The sequence below is a fragment of the Zalophus californianus genome, chromosome 15 (assembly GCF_009762305.2).
Source record: "Zalophus californianus isolate mZalCal1 chromosome 15, mZalCal1.pri.v2, whole genome shotgun sequence".
Lineage (NCBI taxonomy): Eukaryota > Metazoa > Chordata > Mammalia > Carnivora > Otariidae > Zalophus > Zalophus californianus.
This window is the reverse complement of record NC_045609.1, coordinates 33,891,340-33,917,649: the sequence shown is the minus strand read 5'-3', so window position 1 is coordinate 33,917,649 and position 26,310 is coordinate 33,891,340. Positions and strand designations below refer to the sequence as shown.

General features: G+C 37.1%; 1 protein-coding gene and 2 non-coding genes across 4 annotated transcripts in view; 1 reads left to right on the top strand and 2 right to left on the bottom strand.

The window, feature by feature from the left end:
- The first annotated feature begins 218 nt into the window (after nucleotides 1-218).
- The window catches only part of P4HA1 (prolyl 4-hydroxylase subunit alpha 1), an 82,907-nt gene continuing 56,815 nt past the window's right edge, over nucleotides 219-26,310 (top strand). For both annotated transcript variants that reach the window (XM_027595906.2, XM_027595905.2), the window contains exons 1-5: nucleotides 219-418; nucleotides 15,942-16,049; nucleotides 17,819-17,915; nucleotides 19,282-19,433; nucleotides 21,556-21,693. In XM_027595906.2, coding sequence (XP_027451707.1) covers nucleotides 15,974-16,049; nucleotides 17,819-17,915; nucleotides 19,282-19,433; nucleotides 21,556-21,693 — 463 coding nt within the window. In that variant the 5' untranslated portion in view covers nucleotides 219-418; nucleotides 15,942-15,973. The remainder of the gene's footprint in view (nucleotides 419-15,941; nucleotides 16,050-17,818; nucleotides 17,916-19,281; nucleotides 19,434-21,555; nucleotides 21,694-26,310) is intronic.
- On the bottom strand, nucleotides 10,338-10,407 carry LOC113923989. Its single transcript, XR_003520494.1, has one exon. It is a non-coding gene; the product is annotated as a small nucleolar RNA U2-30 (small nucleolar RNA).
- On the bottom strand, nucleotides 10,585-10,663 carry LOC113923992. Its single transcript, XR_003520496.1, has one exon. It is a non-coding gene; the product is annotated as a small nucleolar RNA U2-19 (small nucleolar RNA).

Below are 26,310 nucleotides of genomic sequence, written 5' to 3'. Positions count from 1 at the left end.
CAACCTGATGAAAAGGAGCGAGGCAAATCTGAAGGAAGGAAGGTGACGGCGGCGTGGCGAGAACCCTGCGCAGGCGCATCACATGCCAGGCCGGCCTGCCCGCCCCACTTCTCCGCCTAGGACTCCGGGGCTGGAGGGGATTACGGGTGTGGGCCGCGAGTGAGGCCTGGGGGGAGGCGCGGGCTCGCGCCTGCGCAGTCCCTAAGGGCGCTGGTGTGATCAAGCTCACGTAGCGAGGGCTGCAGTCGCCTCCTCCCTAGCGCTGCCGTCGCAGCCTAGAGGTTATAAAAGGGCTAACTGGCTCCCTCTGCTGCCCAGTCGCGCCGCCAGCGGGCTGAGGAAAGGGAGCAGGTATCCGGCCCGAGAGCTGGCTACAGGGGACTGAAGAACGCGCCGCCCCTCGCGCCCCACTTCCCAGGTGAGACGCTCCCCCGACTCGGGAGGCTGTGGCTCAGGCCCTAGGACCGCTGTGGCCCTTCCGGGACAGCTGTGGTGGTCCGCTCCCTGCCCGCTGTGGTGGGATGGCTTGGGGGCGGAGGGTTCTCCAGATGACCACAGCAACCTGAATACCTTCTTTTCTGGAGACTCGGCCTCGCGCCCCCTGGCTGCCCCAGAGGCTCTTCTGCCCTTCTCCGTGCCCCCCTTCTCCCGCCTCCTGCCTGGTCGGCGCCCCCGACCGTTGGGGCTGCGGCAGCCTCTGTCCCCGCCCTGGGGACCAGGACTTTCTTGAATATTCCTTCCTTCCCGGGGAGGGCTCACCCTGTTGTTTTTTCGGAGCTGCTCTCGTACCTGGTCCTCCCTACAAAAGCTGGGGGGAACGCGAGGGCCGGGCGTGGGTTTTTGGCCTCCGCCGCGGCAGATGGGTAGCATGTGGCGGAGTGGAGAGCGGATTTTAAAAGCTTAGGGCAGGAGCCGAAGCACTTGAGGCATTTCTACCCTTTCGAAAAGTCGTCGGGTCTGGGAAGCGGACCTAGTCAGAGAAGTTCGGGCTCGACTCATCTGTTGCGCGCAGCGGTGCTGCTGGAGCAGCTAGACGCTGCCCCGGGCGCCGAGTTTCGGGCTGCTGGGTTGAGCAAGGCGGCTGTCAGATCACCCAGTCGTCGGGGAAGCTACTCTTCCTTCCCTCTTCCACGAATTTTTTTAAAGCCACATGAGCTTCCCCCACCATCCCCTTTCTCTTTCTCTCAGCAGAGAGTGTCCTGCTTTTTAAAACTCCGCATCAGTAAATCGAGTTTCGTGGTTGTGTGAGAACTTTGAGTTGGATTTCACGAATGCCTCCCCTCCCAAGGGGGAGGAGGAATGGTACCATTTCTCCTATTTCTAGGAGACTGTATCTCCTGAATAATCGAATGTATTAAGTAGAGTTTATTTTTTTTGACACTGACATGCGTTCCGGAGAGTGAAGACTCTTGGAATTTTGCGCCGTTTGCTTTAAGAAAGGGATGAAGCAGCAGCTAGCTCTCCTTTTAGGAATTGATCTGAAAGGCCCCAGAGACTTGCCAATTTGAACTTAACTGTTTCTGGTTTCTCGGAGAGCTGTGACTTTCCCTTGGAATGCACTCCGAAGGGATGAAACAGCCACTACGTGAGTGGGGGAGGGGAAAAGACGTGGCAGCAGTGTTCTTTCATCAGGTTTTTGCTCCTTTTTAAAAAAAGTTTCTAGGAAGAAACTTATTTCCCCTTTTAGGTTTAGATGTGTGAATAGCTTTATGAATGAGGCTATCTTTCTCTAAGATAATCAGATGAAATAGTAGGAACATTGCAGTTGAATTTAAAACATTGTGAAGGGATTTTTCTGATTGAGTTTCTATGGAGAAAATGGATACCTTAAGCAGGAAATATTCAAGAAGCTGAAAGTGAACAACTTATAATGTGTGTTGCCTTCATTTGAAATTTAAATAGACATTACGTGTGTTTTTTCTTTCATTTTGGCTTTTAGCCTGTGAATATAATTTCAGAATCTTAAATAAGAATCTCAGATTTTACCTTTTTCTTTCTGTGGGAAGCATAGGTTTTATCACTTACCTTTAAAAGCCATGTCAGTTTGATTTTGAAACATTATGCCTTGAATCCTGTTAGTATTTTAGATAGCTGATGGCAAATGCTTCTTATAGATTTAACATAGACTAACTAGGAAAAGGACTATGTTGTCTCTTTTTTTTAGATGGATAATGCTGTTTCCTTTGACATCTTAAAATGAGTTTTATTTTGAAGTACTTAAAGCCATGACTTTGGTAAGCGGATAATTATATTGGTCATTTTGTGCCTTGGTAACTAAGGTAGTAACAGATAAAAGAAATATATACAATTTTTAATTACTGTAGAAAAATTTAGTGCAAAAGACTTTTGAAAAAAGAAAGCTTTATACCACCTAGGTGGTCTAGGTTTGCAGGTGAACCTTGGCTTTCTCATAAGGAGATTAATTAACCTTTTCTAATGCTGCAGAGTGGGTTGTATTGACAAGCAATATCTTTCATAAGGCTATTAAGTTCACACTCCTGCTTTTATTCCAGGGATGCAGCAGGAGTTACTCCAGGGACCCAGTGGTAAAGCTGTGAGCCTTCATTTCTGTGGAAGGAATGCCTTCTTTTATTTAGCAGTTAATTATCAACTGGGGTATAATTACTGCTCTTAGAATTGATATACTTTGAGGTCATGAAATCCATTGAGAATCTAATAGAAAGTATGGATCCTGGGTCAGAAAATGGAAGTGCACACATCTCCATGGAGTATTATGTGCCATTTACAGATACTCCCCTCCCCCAACCTTGCACATCTGTAAACTGATATAAGAATAAAAAATAAAAGATATATGAAGTTAATCTTTAAGTATATCTAGGTATCTTGAGGCAGTATTTCTTGAATATTTCTGAAAATGGAACTGAGCTGTAAGTCTGACTAGATTTGAGTACATAGATGACAGTAATAAACTTTAGCTGAAATGGTTTTACCAAAAGTTAATAGGTTGGTGGGAGAATTGTTGGATTGCTAAATTGTCTAAGCAATCATACGTGATATTGCCCATCTCCCCCCCCCCCCCCCACTTCCCTTCCCCTCATATGTTGTAATATGTCTTTGGTTCTACTCTGAAAGTGGAAAATGCTTGAATGTAAACAAAAATAAATTGCTTAGGCCCTTGGCATGAAACTGTTACTCTTCACACAGTGAGAACTTGAATCTTACAATTAAATAAATGGTGTGTTTGTACCATATACGACTATGTAAGAGACAAGCCAAATAAAGTGCGTATGTATATTTGTGAAACTAGTTAAAGCTTCATTCGTGTTTCTACCCCATGCAGTTTATTTGTATAAATTGAAGCTTTGGTTTTCCTCTGGCCAAATATTGTGCCTTAATAAAAACTAGAAGTTCAAAAGACTTCATTAAGATTACTCCAGCAATTTTTGAACTTGATGTAATGAGAAATATTCCTTTTCTTAATGTTGCTTTGGATGATCAGTATGACTATTAGTATATTTGGTTGGACTTTGGCAAAAATACAGTATAGGAGTTATGCTTCTTACATAGTGTCATCTGTGAATGGATACTGTCTTGGACTCTTTTCCTCTTCCTGCTTAGTGTTTCATTTAAATATGTCCATGTTTTGGGGCGCCTGGGTGGCTCAGTTGGTTAAGTGACTGCCTTCGGCTCAGGTCATGATCCTGGAGTCCCGGGATCGAGTCCCATATCGGGCTCCCTGCTCAGCGGGGAGTCTGCTTCTCCCTCTGACCCTCTTCCCTCTTGTGCTCTCTCATTCTCTCTCTCTCAAATAAATAAATAAAATCTTAAAAATAATAAGTCCATGTTTTGGTGGTTTACATATTTTTCATTTAAATAGTAATATTGTAAGATGTTAATATACTCAGCCTTTCTCTCTTGTTAGGCATTTGAGCTGTTTATCCACGATAAGTAGTGCAAAGAGAAGGCTGTAATTTAGCAGTTTCTTATATCCACCTGTATAGCTATAGTAAACTTTAACCAGTTTTCTTTTTTTTTTTCGGGGAGGGGAAGAAACAAATGACAATAAAACCTTTTATCAGTAATTTTTCCTTCCCCCCTGAATGAATTTTCTAGGGGCATTGGACTGGGCTCTAAAAAGATTTTTTAATCTACCTGGTAATAACTAAAGCACTTTATATTTTTTAATGTGTTGTTTCATATATTATGTAATTTGATCCTTAAAATAATTTTGTAAGGTAGTTTTATATCATCCTCATTTTATACATGAAGAAGATGAGGCTCAGTGAAGTCAAGTAATTTGCCCAAGAATATAGTAACTGTCAGAACTAGGACTTGGACCCAGGTTGTTTTCTGATTCACATTTCATAGTACTTCATTCTTGAAAATTGATCAGATTGAGTCTGAGGAAATGGAACAGGGAAAAAAAAACAATCTAATAGCATATTATCAACGTTTTATAAATGTTTTCAACAACCAGGGCTGAAATAAAGTAGGGTCCCGGGTTAGTAGTAACTAACTTAATCATTCCACTAAGTTTCATTTTAAAATCATTTATAATGTGTCTCCTAGACTGTGGGAGAATCAAAAGAGTAATAAGAAATGTTCTCTAGGAGAAATGAGACTTGCAAGCATGTTACTGACAATTTTACTTGATGTTAAATCTGAGTAACTGCTGAATGGAAACCCATACCTAGATTCACATTTTCTGCAACCATGAATTCATCTCTCCTTATTCTAGTATATGTGACTTTATTTCATATATCTTTTCCTGAACTTGACAACTTTGAGGATCTGGCAATAGGAAAAAGAGGGAATTGAAAGCTAGAGTGAGAAGAGGGAGACTAGGGTTAAGAAAAATGGAATTTTTCCCAAAATTTATATAAATTCCTGGGCAGGGAGCTGCCTAGTGTCCATTAGGGGATATGAGGTGCCCAAATAAAACATTTTTTTCTGTACATGAATATCCAACCATTCTAGATACTGTTGCTCTATTGAGTTGCCTTTATACCTTTGCCAAAACCAAACAGACCATTTTCTGTTTCTAGATTATCTATTTTGTTCCACTGTTCTACATGTTTCATTGAAAATTCTGTTTTTGGAATAGTTTACCATCACCTCATATTCCTTACTTAAGCTTTAACTCTACAATGTAAAAATCTAAATTTTACGTTTCACTTGTATCCTTAGGGTGGTGAAGACGGTAACGTTGTCTTATCAGACCTTCCTGTGTAAATAAAAAATAGATGAAATTTGGAGCAAAAGGGATTGATGGTGTTATTGTGTCAGGTAGTAGAGCTGGGGAGTTAAACATTTGGATTTTCTCAATTTGTCTCCTCACTTCAGTGCTACTTTGGCTTTGTTTTTTGTTTTTTTTTAGCTTGTTTACTTACAGAAATAAAAATGTTCTATTAAATGTTTATTAAAGAAAATGCAGAAGTTGAGTGAAGATAATTGTGATCCCATCTCTTAGTTGTTAACTTTTTTTTTGAGTTCTTTTAGTTACTGCGTAAAGTTTTAAAGTGTGTGTGTGTTTACAAAAGCTTTAAACTTTAGAAATTAGACTTTAAAACTTCTCACATATATATTTACCACTCTCCAAATTAGAAAACAAACCTAGTTTTAAGAGTTTGACTCTGTAGGGCGCCTGGGTGACTCAGTTGGTCAGCTGACTGCCTTTGGCTCAGGTCATGATCCTGGAGTCCTGCATCGGGCTCCCTCCTCAGCTGGGAGTCTACTTCTCCCTCTGACCCTACCCCCTCTCGTGCACTTTCTCTCTCACTCTCTCTCAAATAAATAAATAAAATCTTTAAAAAAAGAAGAGTTTGAATCTCTAATGCTGCTTTTTATATTACTGCTGGTTTTTTAGTGCCCTAACCAATATTAATTGACATTTATGTTATTAGATACCCACAGTTTCATTAATATAACAACTAGTTTATACAGTCAAGAGAAGACACTGCAAGGTCTTTCTTAAAATGAGAAATATATAGACTTAATATTTGGAAATACTAGCATTTACAAGCAACAAATAAAGCATATATAATTTAATGGTTACTTTTCCCTTTTCCCTTCCGCTGCCTCCATCCACTTACTTCTACTCAAATTCTTAAATTATGAATCTGCATCTGTCTGCTAGTAGACTAGGCTACTTGTTCCTTCTCACTGTCTTTGCCCAGGATTGAGGTTTCCTGGGCTTCCCACCATTCTCCAAGTCTTTTCTTTTTCCTATGTCCCTGGAGACAACCTTGGCAACAAATCCGTCTAAAGTTCTTGCCCCACATCCAAAAGTAACGTTTCTTAAGTGTCTTCTATGTGCCAACTATCCTCCTAGGCACTTCCATCTAAATTACTAGTTTTTTTTTGTTTTGTTTTGTTTTTTGCTGGTAGTCAAATTGACCTAATATTTTGATGCCTTTTTTGCTTATTCGGCTTCTTGTTAAGGGGATCACCAAATAAAAGTAGATGTTATTGATTAATCTTACTAATTGGGGGGCTTTTAATATCACTTCTGGTGGGGCACCTGGGTGGCTCAGTCGTTAAACATCTGCCTTCGGCTCAGGTCATGATCCCAGGGTCCTGGGCTTGAGCCCCACGTCGGGCTCCCTGCTCCGCGGGAAGCCCGCTTCTCCCTCTCCCACCCCCCCTGCTTGTGTTCCCTCTCTCGCTGTGTCTCTCTCTGTGTCAAAAAATAAATAAAATCTGTCAAAAAAATACCACTTCTGGTAAATTTTTTATATTCTGTATGCTGGACATAAGAATCCTGACCTTTTCCCCCCACATTGGGAAATATGTGCATTTCTAACTAAAGTGTTTGAAATAGTTGAGAGATACATTATACAGTTTAAAATACATAGTTTAAGAGTCGGTGAAGAATAGCACCCTTTAATAATATAAGATTCATTTCTTTCTCAAACCTTCTCCATCAGCCTACATTTATTTGTAAAATGTTTCTGGTTTAAGGGAACTTGACTTTTCTAGTTGAAACAAACTTTATTTTTTTTAAAGATTTTTATTTATTTGAGAGAAGGAGCACAAGCAGGGGGAAGGGGGAGAGGGAGAAGCAGACTCCCCGCTGAGCAGGGAGCCTGACGCGGGACTCGATCCCAGGACCCTGAGATCATGACCCGAGCCGAATACAGACGCTTCACCGACTGAGCCACCCAGGCGCCCCCCCAAAACAAACTTTAAACATTGAGTTTAAGTTCAATTTTTTTAACTGATAAAAGTTTTTATTTCACTTTTGAATTTTTACACTTTTTCTGATTATTCCATGTAAAGTGGAAACTAGAACTGTTTAAAAGACATACACAAATCTAGTGCATCAATAACTGGGGATTTTCTTTTTTACTATGCTATTTTCACAACCACAGGTGTGCTTGCTAGGCAGTATAACCATCACAGGAATAAAAGTGAGGTAGAATACTGGTGAATTTAAACTTGCTTTAATTTTGAATCCAAATTCCAATTTAAATCTTTTTTAAAAAATGGATTAAAATATTTATTCTAAACTCTGTATCTCTGACATAGAAGTGGCACTTACTGGATTTCTAACAATTAAGCCAAAAAAATTACCTTATTTATTTTGCCTATAAAAATATTAACTGCAGGGTTAGACACAATTAATTAGGACTCTGCGTTAAACAGAAACCCAACTCATACTAACACACAGTGGAATTTATGTAAGTATTGTGGGGATAGGGAGTTGTCTTAACAATTGAGGTCAAGAATGTTATTAGACTTCAAGAATATCAGGAGCATCAGAATGTTTTCTTCTGTCTCTTGTTTATCTTCCTCTCTGTATATTTTCACTTTTTATTCTCTCCAGATAAACTTCATTTACTTTTTGACAAATATGTCAAAACTTGGTCCATTACTTCTCCTGAGCTTTATATAATTCAGGCAAATATAATTTAATAGTGCCTGCCCTTTTTGCCTCAATTTTATTTTCAAAATTTCCAGGAAAGAACTTTGGTTATTTGGTGAGGGAAGAAGTATCACGCTGTATAACATGACTGATGAAACTATGAGGATTAATTAAAGGTAGATTGGGACAGTAAAAAAGGTAGAAGGGGGCAGTTTCCAGAAGAAAGAGAGTAGGGTGGTAGAGACACCATATAGGCAAAAATAGGTGTGTGTTTTTGAAATGATATTATATTCAGGTTCTTTCTGACAAGGAAAAGTTTGAATTTTCTAAGAATCTCCAAAAGACAGACTTTATAGTACTTCAGTTAAGGCTGATACCTTGATTTAGAGCTTCTTTCCCACCAAATTTCAAAATGCTGTTCAGTTGGAATTATACCAATGACTGGGTTCACTGCTCAAGTACAGAAGCTCAAGTATACTGTGGGAAGGCTAGCATGGATTTCTGAGTTTTTGATAGAAAAGTTGGTGGTAGCCATTAAAGCACTTGTCTGTCAGATTATATGTATTAGAGATGTAGCTTACTCTCTTTGGGAGCATAAGTATGACTGGAATCCATGGTGTTAAGTTAAAACAAATGGCAATTTGCCAGAGGAATTAGAGGGAAGAACAGAAATATAACTAGTTCTATTAGTAAGTTCTCTTAGTTGTCTTAGAAAATCCATCCTGCTTTTATGTAGGAGACATGCCAACTCTTGATATACACCACATTGTTATAGCCTGAATTAGAAGCCTGGATTTGTGCTGGTCTTTTGCATTCACTATAAAAACTGTCAAAAAAAAAAAAAAAAAGCCTAACACTGATGTCAGGAAGACCAACAGTTGAATGTGGGATTTGTATGAGGTTAAATATATTTAAGCTGGAGCCCTCTAAAAGAAGATTTGGAACAGTTGTGGAAGGTATGGAGGGACTGCTAGAAGGAGACCTGTGGAAAATTTTTATTGTCAGAGAAAGGTTAGATTAGAATATCAAGCATTCTTTAGTTGGCCTTATTAATTTTTAATGATTTATCTGGGAAAGACCCAGATTTTTAAAATGTTGCAATTTTTTTCTTGGAAGAAAAATGTTAGACTGAAAGGCTAAAAGAATTATTTGCCAGATACCCTGTTCCTGGGCAATTCATTAAATAACTTGTACATACAATTCAGTAAATCCTGATAACTCAAAGTTGTAAATATTTACAATGTAGTAGAACTGGTTTAAAATCTGTTCCCAGGTTTGACTGACCTGTGAGTGTGTGGGATTGGACTTTCCTGGGAGAAGAACTGTAGGAAAGTTTTGGATAAATATTACATTTTTCTATTTATTTTTATTTGTTTTCCAGAAAGATTTCTTCCATACTCTTTTTTCCTTATAGTTTCTAAAATATGATATTCATGCATATTAAGCATGTGTAATGTATATGTATGTTATAAAAATTAGATAATAAGCACTCATGAACCTACCATCTAACCAAGAACCAAAATACTATCAGTAATTTATCTGTAGTATTTCCATACTAAATTTGATGCTAGTATAAATTTATCTTTGTATCTTTGACTCCCCTTTGGCTTGCTTTCTTATTTTTTTTTGAGTCCAGTCTTTTTAGGGAGCTGAGATTTACCTTCCTTGCATCCTCTTTAACCCATTTACATTCTATTTCAGGCGTGTTTTAGGATTTAGAACAGGAGACATTTGTATCTTACTATTTAAAAATTTTTTTTTAATTTATTTCTAAGTAACCTCTACACCCATTGTGGAGTTCAGACTTACAACTTTGAGATCAAGAGTCTCATGTTCTACCAACTGAGCCAGCCAGGCGCCCCTCTATCTTACTATTTTTGATAAAACTCCAGTGTCTTTTAGGATGCTTGACTCTTAGATGCTTATAATGATTTGCTTTGAAAGCTGCTGAGTGAAGATGGAAATAAATGGAAGTGAGACATCAGAAGTAAAGAAACCATTGTCTTAAAAACCTGTGATTGATAAAGATATGCTTGCTTATAAACAACTATCTAGTATTAAGAGATTGGAGGAGGGGTGCCTGAGTGGCTCAGATGGTTGAGAATCTGAGTCTTGATCTCAGCTCAGGTCTTGATCTCACAGACGTGAGTTTGAGCCCCATGTTGGGGTCCATGCTGGGCATGGGGCCTACTTTAAAAAAAAAAGAGAAGGGCGCCTGGGTGGCTCAGTTGGTTAGGCAACTGCCTTCGGCTCAGGTCATGATCCTGGAGTCCCGGGATCGAGTCCCACATCGGGCTCCCTGCTCAGCAGGGACTCTGCTTCTCCCTCTGACCCTCTTCCCTCTCGTGCTATCTCTCATTCTCTCTCTCTCAAATAAATAAATAAAAAAAAGAGAAATTAGAGGCACTATTCACTAGAATAATTAGAAGTTCAATTACATTTTTCAAAAAATAAATTGAAGTAAAATTTTACTATTTTATTTTATTTTTATTTTTTTATTTTTCTTCAATTCTGAGCTCAGATCAAGTGTAGAAACCTTCATAACTGTAAAGGTCAGTAGGAAAACCTTTTCATCATTGCTCAGAACTCATTAGTCTCATACACATCTCCTCCCCCCCATCTCATTTATCAAGTCCTCAGTTATACACAGTTACACAATCACCTTTACACACACACACACACACACAAACACACACACACACACACACACACACACCCTCTCCAGACATAATACTTTATTGTTCTAAGTTACTTTGGCTTCTCAGAACTAGAGAGATCATGTATCAGGTAGACTGGAAGGTCTTTTGATGCTCAGATTTGGCTATTTCATCATTGATCAAATTTTACTCTGTTAAAGGTAGAAAGCACCTTTTGTTTGATTTTAAGGGATGTTTGTATCTGGTGGTTTTCAAAGTGTGATCCCCAGATGAGCAGGAGCAGCATCACCATCACCTAAGAACTTGTGTAAATTATCTACATGCCTCAGACCTTTAGGTGATTCTTATATAGCTATAAGTTTGAGAACCACTGCTATATAGGGCTATCTCCATTTGATTGGCATAGTAGTTTGGAGTAATGCTATGTGGGTCTGAACTTTATATTGCAAATGATAGAAATCCAACTTGATGTAGTTTAAAATTTCTTAAAAAGGGAATTTAGAGGCTCCCTTTACTGGGTTGGAAGATTATTGGGGTAGCTCACAGATTCAAAGCAATAATTGGAAGAATCAGGACTATGGAGCTTGGAATTGTCTGTCTCTGGAAGACTTTGTTGTGTTTTTAGATTGGGCTCCTATGTGTCCTTGACAAGTGGGAAAGATCATCACAGGCAGCTCCAAATTCATATCCTATGAGCTAAGCAACTCCAGAAGGAGCTGCTTTATATTTCACAAACCCACCCCTCAAATGTTATGTCAGTGACTGGCTTAGCCCACATCCTATGTCTGTCTGTAAGAGGAAGGATAATAGAAAAGTGTGCTACTCTGACAATGTAGTTCATGGCTGGATATTTGGGTTGCTTTCATATAAAATTTGGAGGCTTATATAGTTAGAATGTAGAACAGCTGCCAATGTGGATAGTATTTGTTAGCTACTTTTTTGTATTAGAGAGTAGTTAACCATTTCATTAAAAGCTTAGGGTGACATACATAATATGGGAGTTGATGTTTTATTGTTATTGTAGGTTTATGATTTTGTATAGAGTTAATTTTTTGTCACTATAAAAGTAAATATACTCTAGGACATCTGGAAAATACAAAGAAATAGAAAAAAATTACCTAATGTTCTGCTGTCCAGAAACAACTGCATTTTGGTGAATTTCCACTGTGTATTTTCAGGCATAGTTAGTTATATCATATTATGATGTTAATTTTTTTTGTTTTGATCCATATTTATTTATGACTTTCTGTCAGAGTAGTGGAAACTTACTCTAATTCAATACAGATTCCACCAGGTTGTATGATGTTAATTTATTTTGAGACTTAATTTTTAAAAGCAATTTTAAGTTCACAGCAAAATTGAGAGGATGGTACAGAGATTTCCCATATACTCCCTGCCCCCACACATGGATAGACTCAACATCCCCCACCAGAGTGATACATTTGTTATAAGTGCTTGAATCTACATTGACACATTATGATTACCCAAAGTCCATACATAGTTTACATTACCCATTCACTCTTGGTGTTGTATAATCTGTGGATTTGGACAAATGTATGTCCAAAAATAAATGATGTATTTATCATTATGATATCTTACAGAGTATTTTCACTGCCCTAAATATCTTCTGTGCTCCATCTCTTCATCCTCCCACCTCCCAACCACAGATCTTTTTACCGTCTTTGTAGTTCCAGAATGTCTTTGTTGGAATCATACAGTACATAGCCTTTTCAGATTGGCTTTTTTTTTTTTACTTAGAAATATGCATTTAAGATTCTTCCCTGTCTTTTCATGGCTTGATAGCTCATTTCCTTTTAGCATTGAATAATATTCCATTGTCTGGATGTACCAGTTTGTTTATCCATTTACCTACTGAAGGACATTTTGGTTGCTTCCAAATTTGGGCCATTATGAAGAAACCTAGAAATATCCATGTGCAGGTTTTTGTGTGGACATAAGTTTTCAACTTTTTTGGGTGAATACAAAGGAGAACAGTTGCCAGATTGTATGGTAAGAGTGTGTCTGATTTTTTAAGAAACTGCCAAACCATCTTCCGAGATGGCTTTACCATTTTGCACTCTCACCAGCAATGAATGTGATTTTCTTAATTTTTAAATTTCGTGTTTTCATTTAAATTCACAAGTTAAAGGATATACTCATTTTAAGTTCCTTGACATTTATAGCACCATCATTAGATATTTTTAATTGTGAATATGTTAAATTTAATTATTCATTTGAAGGACAAAAAATGGGTCTTTGATAACTGAGTGAACTTTTTAAACTATTTTTAGTTCTTTTGTGACTTTTTGCATTTTTTTTTTCAGATTTTATTTATTTGAGAGAGAGCGAGAGAGGTCACAGAGGGAGAGGCAGAGGGAGAAGCAGGCTCCCCACTGAGCAGGGAGCCTGATGCAGGGCTCGATCCCAGGACCCTGGGATCATGACCTGAGCCGAAGGCAGATGCTTAACCAACTGAGCCACCCAGGCACCCCTGCATTCTTTTTTTTTAAAAGATTTTATTCATTTGAGAGAGAGAGTGAGCGAGAGAGAGAGCACAAGCAGGGGGAGAGGCAGAGGGAGAGAGAGAGAAGCAGACTCCCCACTGAGCTGGGAGTCTGATGTGGGGCTCGATCCCAGGATCTTGGGATCATGACCTGAGCTGAAGGCAGATGCGTAACCGACAGAGCCACCCAGGTGCCCCGACTTTCTGCATTCTTTATCGACTTTACTATTAATATCTTAGTGTTTTTCTTATTGATTTATATGAGCTCCTTAAATGAGCTCCATTTTCTTTAGTTTCCTAATTTATAGTTTATAGGGTTTCGTTTTTTTTTTTTTTGGTTTTGTTTTGTTTTTGTTTTTGATAGAGCAGGGAGAGGGGGAGAGAATCTCAAGCAGGCTCCATGCTCAGCACAGAGCCTGACATGGGGCTCAATCTCAGGACCCTGAGATCATGATCTGAGCCAAAAATCAAGAGTCAGGCACTTAACCAACTGAGCCACCCAGGCGTCCTGTTTATGGGGTCTTTAAAAAACACATATAAGCCTAGATTATTTTGTGTATTTAAATTCCTTCTGGCTTTTGATAGGTTTTATCTTTTTTAAAGTTTAGAGATTCTTTTCTCCTTTTAGAGATCTAGAAACTTTTCTTTTTGTTACTTTTTGTTGGTTATAGCTCTTTCATCCATCTCGAATTTATTTTGGAGCATGATGTAAGGTAAAGGTATATTTATTCTTCATTTGATTAATGCCTTGACTTTCTATGTAAGTTCTATCATTGTTAAAATGCAGTTTTCAAACTTTAGTGATTTCTGTAGGCTAATGGTTCTTGATTCATTGAGGGATTTAAGGACATTGAAAGTTGACAAAAACTTGAGTTACAAAATAATATTTTAGCTATGAAAAAATAACCTCTTACCTGACAAATCTAAACTTTCTTATCAGAGTTTAACATTTAAACAGCATTTCTGATTAGCCTTTTGTTAGTATGGCAAAAGCATTTGTATTTTCTGGAAATAACATTTAATCATGAAGAAAATTATGGCAGAAATCTGTATAAACAGTGAGAAGATTCTAGACTTTTCAGACAGCCCAGGATTTTGAAAAAGGCTTGTGCTTTGGCTGGAGCCCAGGAGAGGAAGTGTCTGCATCTGCTGCATTCTAGAAGCCTTCCCAAAGAGTTACTGTAAAGCAGCCAAGAGAGCAGTGTATTTCACTACTGTGTGGTTCTGGAAGTATCTGGAAGCTTGTGGCAAACTTGAGGGAGAAGAATGTCGGTTTCTGTGGTGATCTATTTTTTATTGAGATTCAAGAAGGGGAAAGGGTTTTTGTTTTTTGTTTTTGTTTTTGTTTGTTTGTTTTGGTGGAGTATGGAGCTTTCCAATGTGGACTTGAACCTGTTGGGTTAAGTGAAGTCACTTGGAAAGAGTCAGAAGTGCCTGCTCAAAGAGGGATAGGGAGACAAGAAGATGAACCAATGGGAGCCTGTTACTGGGCAAGAGGTACTATAATAGTAACTTACTCTTCTGTAAGGTAGTAAGGAGGACTTAAAAATCCATGTATGTGATGGTGAAGGAGGAGGAAGAGAGTGTTATCAGGACATTTGGGAAAGAAGGGTAAAATCTTTCTGATGGTCAGTTGATATTTGCACCTGCAGAGAAGAATTTGTTCTAGAAAAGTCAGTGCTACCAGGGACAAAGAAAAAAGACAGAAGGGCTTTGCTGCGAACTTAGAAAAAAAATCCATAGCAGTGTACTAGGCTAAGAATTTTTACAAAGAACATAGTAGTTAGAAAAACCTCAACACTAGGTCGTTTGAGAGAAATTACTAGCCTAAATCGACAGGGCTATTTATTCTTTTTGGATTCTGTACAACTTTTTAAAAAATAACAGCTTTATTGAGATATAATTCCTGTACCATACAGTTCACGCATTTAATGGTCATGATTCAGTGGTTTTCAGTACTGTTACTGTGTTCTTCAACCATCAGTCACCACAGTCAATTTTAGGATGTTTTCATCACCCCAAAAATCTATAACTTTTTTTTGAGTAGGTTCCATGCCCAGCGTGGAGCCCAACACAGGTCTTGAACTCATGACCCTGAGGTCAGATCTGAGTTGAGATCAAAAGTCAAACGCTTAACCAACTGAGCCACCCAGATTCCCTGAAATGTACAACTTTTATAATTGAACTTATTTTAAAATTGAAAGCCATGTAGGGAAAACATGGAACAAGTTAGGAATTTAAAGGATAAATCGGTGGCACTGAAAACTATTTTTTCCCTTTAAAACATATTCTAACATTTCAGAATGAATTTTGGTAATATTTAAATTAGGTTACTTTATTTTTTATATATTTTTTTAAGATTTTATTTATTATTTATTTGACAGAGAGAGACACAGTGAGAGAAGGAACACAAGCAGGAGGAGTGGGAGAGGGAGAAGCAGGCTTCCTGCCGAGCAGGGAGCCCGATGCGGGGCTCGATCTCAGAACCCTGGGATCATGACCTGAGCCTAAGGCAGACGCTTAACCGACTGAGCCACCCAGGCACCCCCAAATTAAGTTACTTTAATGAAGTAGTATATTTTTATGGGAAATTCATAGTTTAGATGTAGATAACAGAAAACTTATTTTTCAGGCTATATGGAAGAGTTACTATCTAATCACTCTAATTATAGTAGTAACTAAGGAGAAAACAAACTTGGGTTGAATTTTTAAGCATAAATTATCAGGTGGTAACAAACCTTTATATTTTTCTTTAACATGAAATATAAAGTGAGTATTTATATGAAAAATAAGATAGTAGGTCTTATTAATTAAATTATTAAATCAACGTATAAGAATTAACAGTCTATGGGCAACCTTCGTGTCTGACTTACATTTTGTTTATAGGAAAAATCGGTTAGGAACTTTTGCTACCCTACTTTTTGTTGTTGTTATAATGGCCATATTTCTCTTGTAGGTGTGTGAACCTGAAAAATTAAGTCCTCCAAGATGATCTGGTGTATTTTAATTGTAGGGACTCTACTTCCCCAGTCTTTGGCCCATCCAGGCTTTTTTACTTCAATTGGTAAGTCTTACTATTTTTTGGTTTGTATTGATCTTGCATTTAAAATTTTCCATTTTTTTAGTGTTTTTTTTTTTTTAAGATTTTATTTATTTATTTGACAGAGAGAGATATAGCGAGAGAAGGAACACAAGCACGGGGAGTGGGAGAGGGAGAAGCAGGCTTCCTGCCGAGCAGGGAGCCCGATGTGGGGCTTGATCCCAGGACTCTGGGACCATGACCTGAGCTGAAGGCAGGCGCTTAATAACTGAGCTACCCAGGCGCCCTTAGTGGTTTTTTTTTTTTTTTAAGATTTTATTTATTTGACAGAGAGAGAAAATTGAATAAGTAAGGGGAGTGGCAAGGGAGAGGGAGATGAGCAAAGGAGAGGGAGAAGCAGGCTCCCTCTTCAGCAGGGAGCCCGATGCGGCTCAATCCCAGGACCCTGGTATCATGATCTGAGCTGAAGGCAGATGCTTAACAGACTGAGCCACCTAGGCACCCCATTTTTTAGTGTTTTTATTTATTTATTTAATTAATTTTATTTTTTTAAAGATTTTATTTATTTGAGAGAGAGAGAGAGAATGAGAGACAGAGAGCGCAAGAGGGAAGAGGGTCAGAGGGAGAAGCAGACCCCCCACTGAGCAGGGAGCCGGATGTGGGACTCGATCCCGGGACTCCAGGATCATGACCTGAGCCGAAGGCAGTCGCTTAACCGACTGAGCCACCCAGGCGCCCTTTTTTAGTGTTTTTAAATCAGTAAAAACAAATACAATATATTCCCAGAGACTGAAGCATTGATTTGGTTCCTTCCCCTCTACAACTCTCTTTTTAAAATTTAATTAAAAATTTTTTTTCTGATTACAAAAGCAGCACATTTTCAGGTTAGAACTTAAGAAAATTTAGAAAAGCATACCAAGAAAATTCTTTGTTAATGAGTCTACTCAGCAAATAATTTAATAGTCTTTTTTAATGCACAGATATAAATAATACATTGCACATTATTTCATAACCTGCTTTTTTCATTTAAGAATCTACCATGAACACAAGTTGTTTTTTTCTATGGCATAATTTAAAAAAATCTTTGAAAGTATTACTAAAATAGCATATGGTTAAAGAAGAAACAAACAAAAATACATAGAATGTAAGACTTCCACATGTCCTCTTTCCCCCAGAAATACTTTTCATGTTTGATATGTATCCTTTTATATTTTCCTATATGCACACTTCATCTGCCTTAAATGAGATGTTTTCCTTCATGCTGTTAACCAGTTTTACCCTTGTGTGATAGTAGTGCTAACTAAAACACAAGTATTATATTTATGACATCGAATTTTAGGATATAAAATGATGAGTCTTATCGCATTATATATAACTAAACATGGATGATTTGAATTTCATTTTTGAAGTGTATCTTTTGTTAGTGTGGTTTTAGTTTATTGAATACAAAATTAATTCTAATTAGTCTCAAGAACAAAAAAAGATGAGAGCAGAGGTAGGGAAGAAGAAAAAGTAGTGTTGTTTTGTAATTTAAAAATAAATTTTTAGATCAGTTTGCCAGTATGGTCCAATTTGCAAAATGAAGTAGCTTGAAAATTAGAACTGGAACACAGTTGGCTTTGTTTATCTAGTTAAAAAAGAAAAAAGAAGAAAGATGTTTTCTCCAACATATCTGTGTCTAATACCAGTTAAATCTTCTCAAAGAATGAAGCATTCTTGGTTATTTTTAAATTATTCTAAAATACTTGTGTTGACCAATGTAGATATTTGATAACCTTCCCTTCTCCTTCTAGGTCAGATGACTGATTTGATCCATACTGAGAAAGATCTGGTGACTTCTCTGAAAGACTATATTAAGGCAGAAGAGGATAAATTAGAACAAATAAAAAAGTAAGCAAAGTGTTCTACTTACTATGATTCTGACTCCACCTGGATGTTTTCGTTCTAGAGCTAAAACATTCTTTGAGTGGAAATGGAAACCACCTGTCTTAAAAGTTGGCTGAAATGGCTAAAATAGGAGCACAGAAAACAAGAGTTAGGCCTGGGCCAAGAGTTTAGGTAAAGGAACATTGATTGAGATAAGGATATAAATGGGTATGGGTCTTGACTGACAATTTCCAAAAATGGTTGTTAATATCTTCTGTCTTCCTCTAACCTTCCTAATCAAGTCATCTTCTAGAGCAGTTTTCCAGTTCTGTTTATCCTTCACTCCTGTGGTTCCATTCTAGAGATTACAGTGATAAGTATTGTTAAATTATTAATTGATACAGTTTTTCCTTACCTGCTAATTTATTTATTTATTTATTTATTTAAGATTTTATTTATTTATTTGAGAGAGAGAGAATGAGAGATAGAGAGCACGGGAGGGAAGAGGGCCAGAGGGAGAAGCAGACTCCCTGCTGAGCAGGGAGCCCGATGTGGGACTCGATCCCGGGACTGCAGGATCATGACCTGAGCCGAAGGCAGTTGCTTAACCAACTGAGCCACCCAGGCGCCCTGCTAATTTATTTTTAACTGACTCAGGCTCAGAGTTAATCCTGATGTGAGAATTCCTGCCTTTTGTTTAGTGAATAGCTGAATATTCAGGGTTTTTTTGTTTGTTTTAAAATATAGTTTTTAGGTACCGAATGTAAAATTTTGGTATAAGTTTGATTTAAATGAACATGTACCTGAATTTCGATTGGGCTAATTTGTACATTATAATAATCAATTATTTGGCTCTAAGGACCTGTGGGGAGATGAATTTTTAGACCCTTAGTAGAGGTATCCAATCACACCTTTTCTAAGATAGGTTCCATTTACTGTAACCATTTGAGAGAAACAAAACTAAAAGAAAAGGACTTGTTATATTTTTATTTTACCAAGCTAGATTTTACCCATAACAGTCTTGCTTTTTAAAAAAAAAATTAATTTTTTTTTTTAAAGATTTTATTTATTTGACAGAGACACAGCGAGAGAGGGAACACAAGCAGGGTGAGTGGGAGAGGGAGAAGCAGGCTTCTGGCAGAGCAGGGAGCCCGATGCAGGGCTTGATCCCGGGACCCTGGGATCATGACCTGAGCCGAAGGCAGACGCTTAACAACTGAGCCACTCAGGCGCTCCTAAAAAAAAGCCATAATTTTTAAAAAAGAGTTTTTGAATATAGTTTTTACTCAAAAACCTCTAATCTAGTCTTTTTTCTTTTTCTGAGTGCTTTATTAAATTGTATTCTTCCTTAAGTGTATGTGTGCTCCATTTATGTGTCTTATGTGTATAGATGGGCAGAGAAGTTAGATCGACTAACCAGCACAGCGACAAAAGATCCAGAAGGCTTTGTTGGGCACCCCGTAAATGCATTCAAATTAATGAAACGTCTGAACACTGAATGGAGTGAGTTGGAGAATCTGGTCCTTAAGGATATGTCAGATGGTAAGACTAAGGAGCCAAAAAAAATAAGACAATACTGCTGCCACGTTTGGAAATGCCAATACTAATAAATTCATTTCCCAGAACATCAAGTGTTCAGTGTTGTAATAACTAAATTGTTGCAGGGGTGTGTTTGGTTTGACTGGAGTTAGTCTAGATCCTGAATTCCTCGATTTAAAAAAAAAACTGGAAACAAAAATAGCTTTAGTGTAAAAAAAGAAAAAAAGTAATTTCTGTTGTTGGTGACTAGCATTGGTACTTTTTGCTTTGAAATTTATAAAAGTGAATCAATTATTTGGCATATAGCTTCATTTCTGAGAGTGATCCTTTCCATTTTAGGATTACCTTCAGATTTCAAAAATTTATGGATAAATCTCTATCTTCTCATCAATTGTTAATGTATTGGGAATGGTACTATAAGGAAAAGTGTTAGCTGTGTTCTACGTAGTATTTTGAATCTTAGACTTCTTTTACTTAGACCGTAAATTTAAAAACTAAGACTGCAAACAGTAACAATGAAGGTCTTTCTAATTAAAACAAAATTGTATTTGGAGAATTGAGGTGTTTTAGATATTTTAGTAACAGACACAGAATACTAAGTCTGGAGTCTAAGAACTAGAGGGAATATGCTTAGATACAATATTTGTTCAGTGACTGAAGGTGGAATGAAAAAAAGCAAGAAAGGGAGAGAATTGAGTTAACTATGTAAATGAAAATACTCCAAGGCTGCTTATGAGTGTTTCTGGGCAGTAAACTATTATGCATAGGACAGGAAGCCTTGAGAAAAATCAAGGCAAGCACTTGTGAAAACTTCACTGTGAGAGGGAAATACCAGTGATTATTTGCTCTCTTATACAGCACCATGAGAACATTTTTAAAGTCCTGTGTGTGTGTGCACACACACACACATAAACATTTATTTATTAACTTAATTTAAAAAAATTCTCGAGTAATGATCTTTATGACCTAAATTCTTTTATAAGGTAAACCTTGAGACTTTGACGTTTTAATCTGTGGTAGTCATCCCATAGTGCTATAATACATGTATTTTTCCTCTTCTTTATTGAATTATATTTAAGCAACTTCTTGGATTTTATTTGGGGTCATAAAAAAATCTGTAAAACTTGTAAAATTCCTTGTGGACATTGTGACTAAGAGTTGGTCTTAAAACTAAAGAATATGCTTGATATGAACTTTAGCCCTCTCCTAGCTACTTGTTCATTTGTACATTTTCATTAACATAAAAATGCCTGGCCTTTTGCTGAGCAAAATACAGTTGATTTTAAGTAAATAAGAGGGGAGGGAAGTTTCATACCTAACTTTTATTTGCAAATGATGAACCTTATATGATTAAAATTTTAAATAACTTTTTGTTTTTGTTTTTTTGGTTCCTTAAGGAGTATTTAGCATCTGTTCTTAGGGGTTATATAATTTATCAGTAATTAGTTTGTTAGTTTGGTTTTTGCTATATTTTATATAAAACTTTTTAAAATTAAGATTAGATTTTATATAGAGCAAATCTTGATCACTATATTCAGTAATTTAACAGATCTAAATATATTTTAATAAATGAGCTCACTTGATAATCTTAAATATATAATTAATCTCTTTCCACCTCAAAGGATTCCATCAAACTTTATATATTTACATACTTATATAATGTGTGACACATGGAAGAAGAAAATAGAACTTTCTTTAAGCGCATATATTTTATTTACCATCTGTTACCTTAAAGTATAATTGGTTGCCAGTGGATGTCATTTTCAAATCTATAAATCCATTCATTTTTCAAGCTTAGTGGAGGCTATATTGTGTAACTAGAAACTCAGTTATCATGTTGATCTTTACCTAATATGATATGATTTATGCAGTGACTTCAGATTACTTAAGTGACATTAGGATTTGGGAAGTTTGCGTAGATTAGAGGCATTTCAAGTCTTAGTGTATTTAGTTTTTTTCTTGTAGAAATAAATGTAGAACTTTCATGGTATGGTAGAAAATTATAATAAAATCAATTGAAAAATCCTTATAAACACTGTATATTGCAAATTGGAAGTCTGTGAGGTTCTAGAGTCTTTCTTTTTCTTTCTTTTTTTTTTTCTTTTCTTTTTTTTTAAATTTCAAGGCTTTATCTCTAACCTAACCATTCAGAGACAGTACTTCCCTAATGATGAAGATCAGGTTGGGGCAGCGAAAGCTCTGTTGCGTCTCCAGGACACCTACAATTTGGATACAGACACCATCTCAAAGGGTAATCTCCCAGGTAAGAATTCTTGTAGTATATAAAACATTTATTACCTAGTTTTATTCAGTTCATTAGAACGTTAATCTAAAAGAAAACTTTTGTATTTTAGGACTTTTAACATTAGTTTATTTCATAGTCTTTGAGGACAAAACAACACTCTCTTTCCCTAGGACTTAATAGTTGTGGATAAGTTTATAGCTTGTTACTGTGAAAGCTTAATATTATAGGGACTTAATTTTAGGCATTTTTTTTTTAAAGATTTTATTTATTTATTTGACAGATAGAGAGCACAAGTAGGCAGAGTGGCAGGCAGAGGGAGAGGGAGAAGCAGGCTCTCCGCTGAGCAGGGAGCCAGACATGGGGCTTGATCCCAGGACCCCAGGATCATGACTTGAGCCAAGGGTAGCCGCTTAACCGACTGAGCCACCCAGGTGCCCCAATTTTAGGCATTTTTAACCTGGAAAAAGAAACAATCAATTTTCCTCTTTTTTTTTTTTTTTTTTTAGAACATCCAATGTTTGTATGTAAAGTTATAAAGGAATTGATAATCAAAGTTTATATGTTCAATAATTTAAAAACCAAGACATATTGGGTGTACACAGATTTTTAAAGTGTTCTGTAATATGGAACATCCTGCTTTATGACCTATTTTTGGCAAAACCTTTTATTTAGGTTGTAGCAGTTTTCATGATAATTTGCTTTAAAAATCTTTTACTGTACAAAAAGTATATAACAAAATTTACCATCTTAATCACTTTTAAATGTGTGGTTTAGTGGCACCAAGTACATTCACACTGTTATGCACCCATCACCAGCATCCATCCCCGTAACTCTTCTCATCTTGTAAAACTAAAACTGTACCCATTAAACAGTAACTCCCCATCCCCTACTTTCCCCAGCCCCATCATTTTGCTTTGTGTCTATGATTTTGACTATTCTAAGTACCTCATATAAGTGGAATCATACAGTATTTGTTATTTTGTGATGAGTTTATTTCACTTAGCATAATGCTCTCAGGGGTCATCCACATTGTAGAAAATGTCAGAATTTCCTTACTTTTTAAGGCTGAATAGTAATGTGTCATGTATGTGTGTGTGTGTGTGTGTATTGCTTATCCTTTCATCCATCAATATTTTGCTTATCCTTTCATCCAACAGGACACTTGAGTTGGTTCCATGTGTTAGCTAGTGTGAACAGTGCTGTGTGAACAGGGTTGTGCAAATATCTCTTCAAGACCCTGCCTCCCATTCTTTAGGTATATACACAGAAGTGTAATTGCTGAATCATATGGTAATTCTATTTTTAGATTTTTGGGGAACTGCTATACTATTTTCCATAGTAGATACACTATTTTACATTCCCACCAACAGTGCAGAAGGGTTCCAAATTCTCCACCTCCTCTCCAATACTTGTTATTGTCTCCTTTTTTTTTTAAAGATTTATTTATTTATTTGCGAGGGGGAGAGAGTGAGGGAGCACAAGAAGGGGGAGGGTCAGACGGAGAAGCAGGCTCCCCACTGAGCAGGGGGCGTGATGTGGGACTCTATCCTGGGGCTCTGGGATCATGACCTGAGCTGAAGGTAGTTGCTTAACCAGTTGAGCTACCCAGGCACCCTGTTTCCTTTTTTGATAGTAGCCATCCTAATGGGTGTGGGGTGGTATCTCATTGTAGCTTTGCATTTCCCTCAGTATCTGATGTTGAGCATCTTTTCATGTGCTTAGCTGCTATCCGTATTTCTTTTTTGGAGAAATGTTTATTGAAGTCTTTTGTCCACTTTAATTAGTTTTTTTTGTTGTTGTTTTAGGAGTTGTCTACATATGCTGGATATTAATCCCTTATGAGATACATGATTTGCAAATATTTTCTCCCATTCTGTGGGTTGCCTTTTTACTCTATTGATAATGTCTTTGATGCACGAAATTTTAAATTTTTCATGAGGTCCAATTTATTTTTTCTTTTTTGCCTGTGCATTTAGGGTCAAATACAATAAATTGTTGCCTCCTCCAACGTCGTGAAGCTTTTCTCCTATGTTTTCTTCCTATGAGTTTTATTGTTTCAGGTCCTTTATCCATTTTGAGATAATTTTTACAGATAGTGTTAGGTTAAGGGTCCAACTTCATTTTTTTTTTGCATGTGGATATCCAGTTTTTCCAGCACTGTTTGTTGAAAAGACTGTTGTCTCCCCATTGACTGGTCTTTGCACCCTTGTCAAAAAGTATGACCATATATGTGAGGGTTTATTTCTGGGCCCTTTATTCTATTCCATTGATCTTTATGTCATATTAATACCACACTGTTCTGATGACTGTAGCTTTTTTTTTTTTTTTAAGATTTTATTTATTAGGGAGCATGAGCAGGGGGGAGGGGCAGAGGGAGAGACAGACTCTCTGCTGAGCAGAAAGGCGGAAGCAGGACTTCATACCAGGACCCTGAGAGCATGACCTGAGCCAAAGGCAGAGGAAGGCAGGCACTTAATGGGCTGAGCCACCCAGGCGCCCCTGATGATTGTAGCTTTGTAGTAAGTTTTGAAATCTAGAAGTTTGAGTTCTCCAGTTTTATTCTTTTTCAAGATTGTTTTGACTATCCCTTGAGATTACATATGAATTTTAGGATAGGTTTTTCTATTTCTGCAAAGAATGACATTGGGATTTTGATAGGGATTGTATTGAATCTGTAGATCAGTTTGGGTAGTATTGCTATTTTAATAGTATTAAGTTTTCCAATCCATGAACATGGGATGTGTTTCCATTTTTTTATGTCTTCTTTTATTTCACCAGTGTTTTGTGGTTTTCATTGTTTAAGTCTTTCACCTCCTTGGTTAAGTTAATTCCTAAGTATTTTATTCTTAGAATTGTTTTAGTGGGGATGCCTGGGTGGCTTAGTTAGTTAAAATGTCTGCCTTAGGCTTAGGTCATGATCCCAGGGTCCTGGGATCAAGCCCTAGATCGGGCTCCCTGCTCAGTGGGGAGTCAGCTTCTCCTTCTGCCCCTCCCCTCCTGTTCTCTCTCTGTCTCTCTTTCTCTCAAATAAGTAAATAAAATCTTCAAAAAAAAATTGTTTTAGTAGTTTTCAGATTATTCATTGTTAGTATATAATGATGCAACTGAGTTTTGTGTGTTGACTGCTGCTACTTTGCTGAATTTATTAGCTATAACAGTTTTTGTGTGTGTGTGTGTGTGTGTGTGTGTGTGTGTGTGTGTAGTCTTTAGGGCTTTCTGCACAGAAGATGATAATATAATCTGCAAAGAGAGATCGTTTTACTTTTTTTCCAATTTGGCTGCCTTATATTACTTTTTCTTGCCTAATTGTTCTGGCTAGAGCTTCCATACTAAGTTGAGTAGAAGTAGTGAAAGTGGGCATCCTTTTGTTCTTGATCTTAAAGTCTTTCACCATTGCATATATTTGCTGTAGATTTTTCAAGTATATCTTTTTTATGTTTAGCTAGTTTCTTTTTACTCTTAGTTTGTTCAGTGTTTTTTATTGTGAAAAAGTGTTGAATTTTGTCAAATACATTTTCTGCATCAGTTGAGATGATCATGTGTTTTTTTCCCTTTATTCTGTTAATGTGGTGTATTACATTGATCAGTTTTCATATGTTGAGACATCCTTGCTTTCCAGGAATAAATTCCACTTGGTTATGGTGTATAATCCTTTTAATATGCTGCTGAATTCTGTTTGCCAGTACTTGAGGATTTTTCATCAATATTTGTAAGGGATATTGGTCTGTAGTTTTCTTGTAGAGTCTTTGGTTTTGGTGTAATGGTAATGCTGGCCTCGTAGAATGAAATAGGAAGCATTCCCTCCTCTACAGGTTTTTGTAAAAGTTTAAGAAGGATTGGTATTAGTTCTTTAAATGTTTGGTAGAATTCTCCAGTGAAGCCATCAGGTCCAGGGCTTTTCTTTGTCAGGAGACTTGATTACCGAATTAGTCTCCTTACTAGTTAGTTATAGGTCTATTCCGATTTTCTGTTTCTTTCTTAGTCTCGTAGGCTTTTTGTTCCTAGGAATTTGCCCATTTCATCTAGGTTATCCAGTTTGCTGGTGTACATTTTTCATACTACTCTCTTGTAATCCTTTGTATTTTTGTAGAATCAGTAGTAATATCCCTTCTTTCATTTTTGATTTTAGTAATTTGAATCTTCTCTTTTTTTCTTAGTCCATGTAGCTAAAGGATTATCAATTTTCTTGATCTTTTCTAGGACCAACTTTTGGGTTCATAAATTCTATTTTTTTATATTCTACTTAATTTACTTCTAATATTTCCTTTTTTCTGCTAGCTTTGGGTTTAGCTCTTGTTTTTCTAGTTTCTAAAGTTGTAAAGTTAGGTTGTTGACTTGAGATCCTTATAGCTTTTTTTTTTTTTTAAAGATTTTATTTATTTATTTGACAGAGAGAGACACAGCGAGAGAGGGAACACAAGCAGGGGGAGTGGGAGAGGGAGAAGGAGGCGCCCCACTGAGCAGGGAGCCCGATGCGGGGCCCGATCCCAGGACCCCAGGATCATGACCTGAGCCGAAGGCAGATGCTTAACGACTGAGCCACCCAGGCGCCCCTCCTTATAGCTTTTTAATGTAAGCTTTTACATTACATCCCTTTCCACTGCTTTCACTGTGTCCTATAAGTTTTGGTATTTT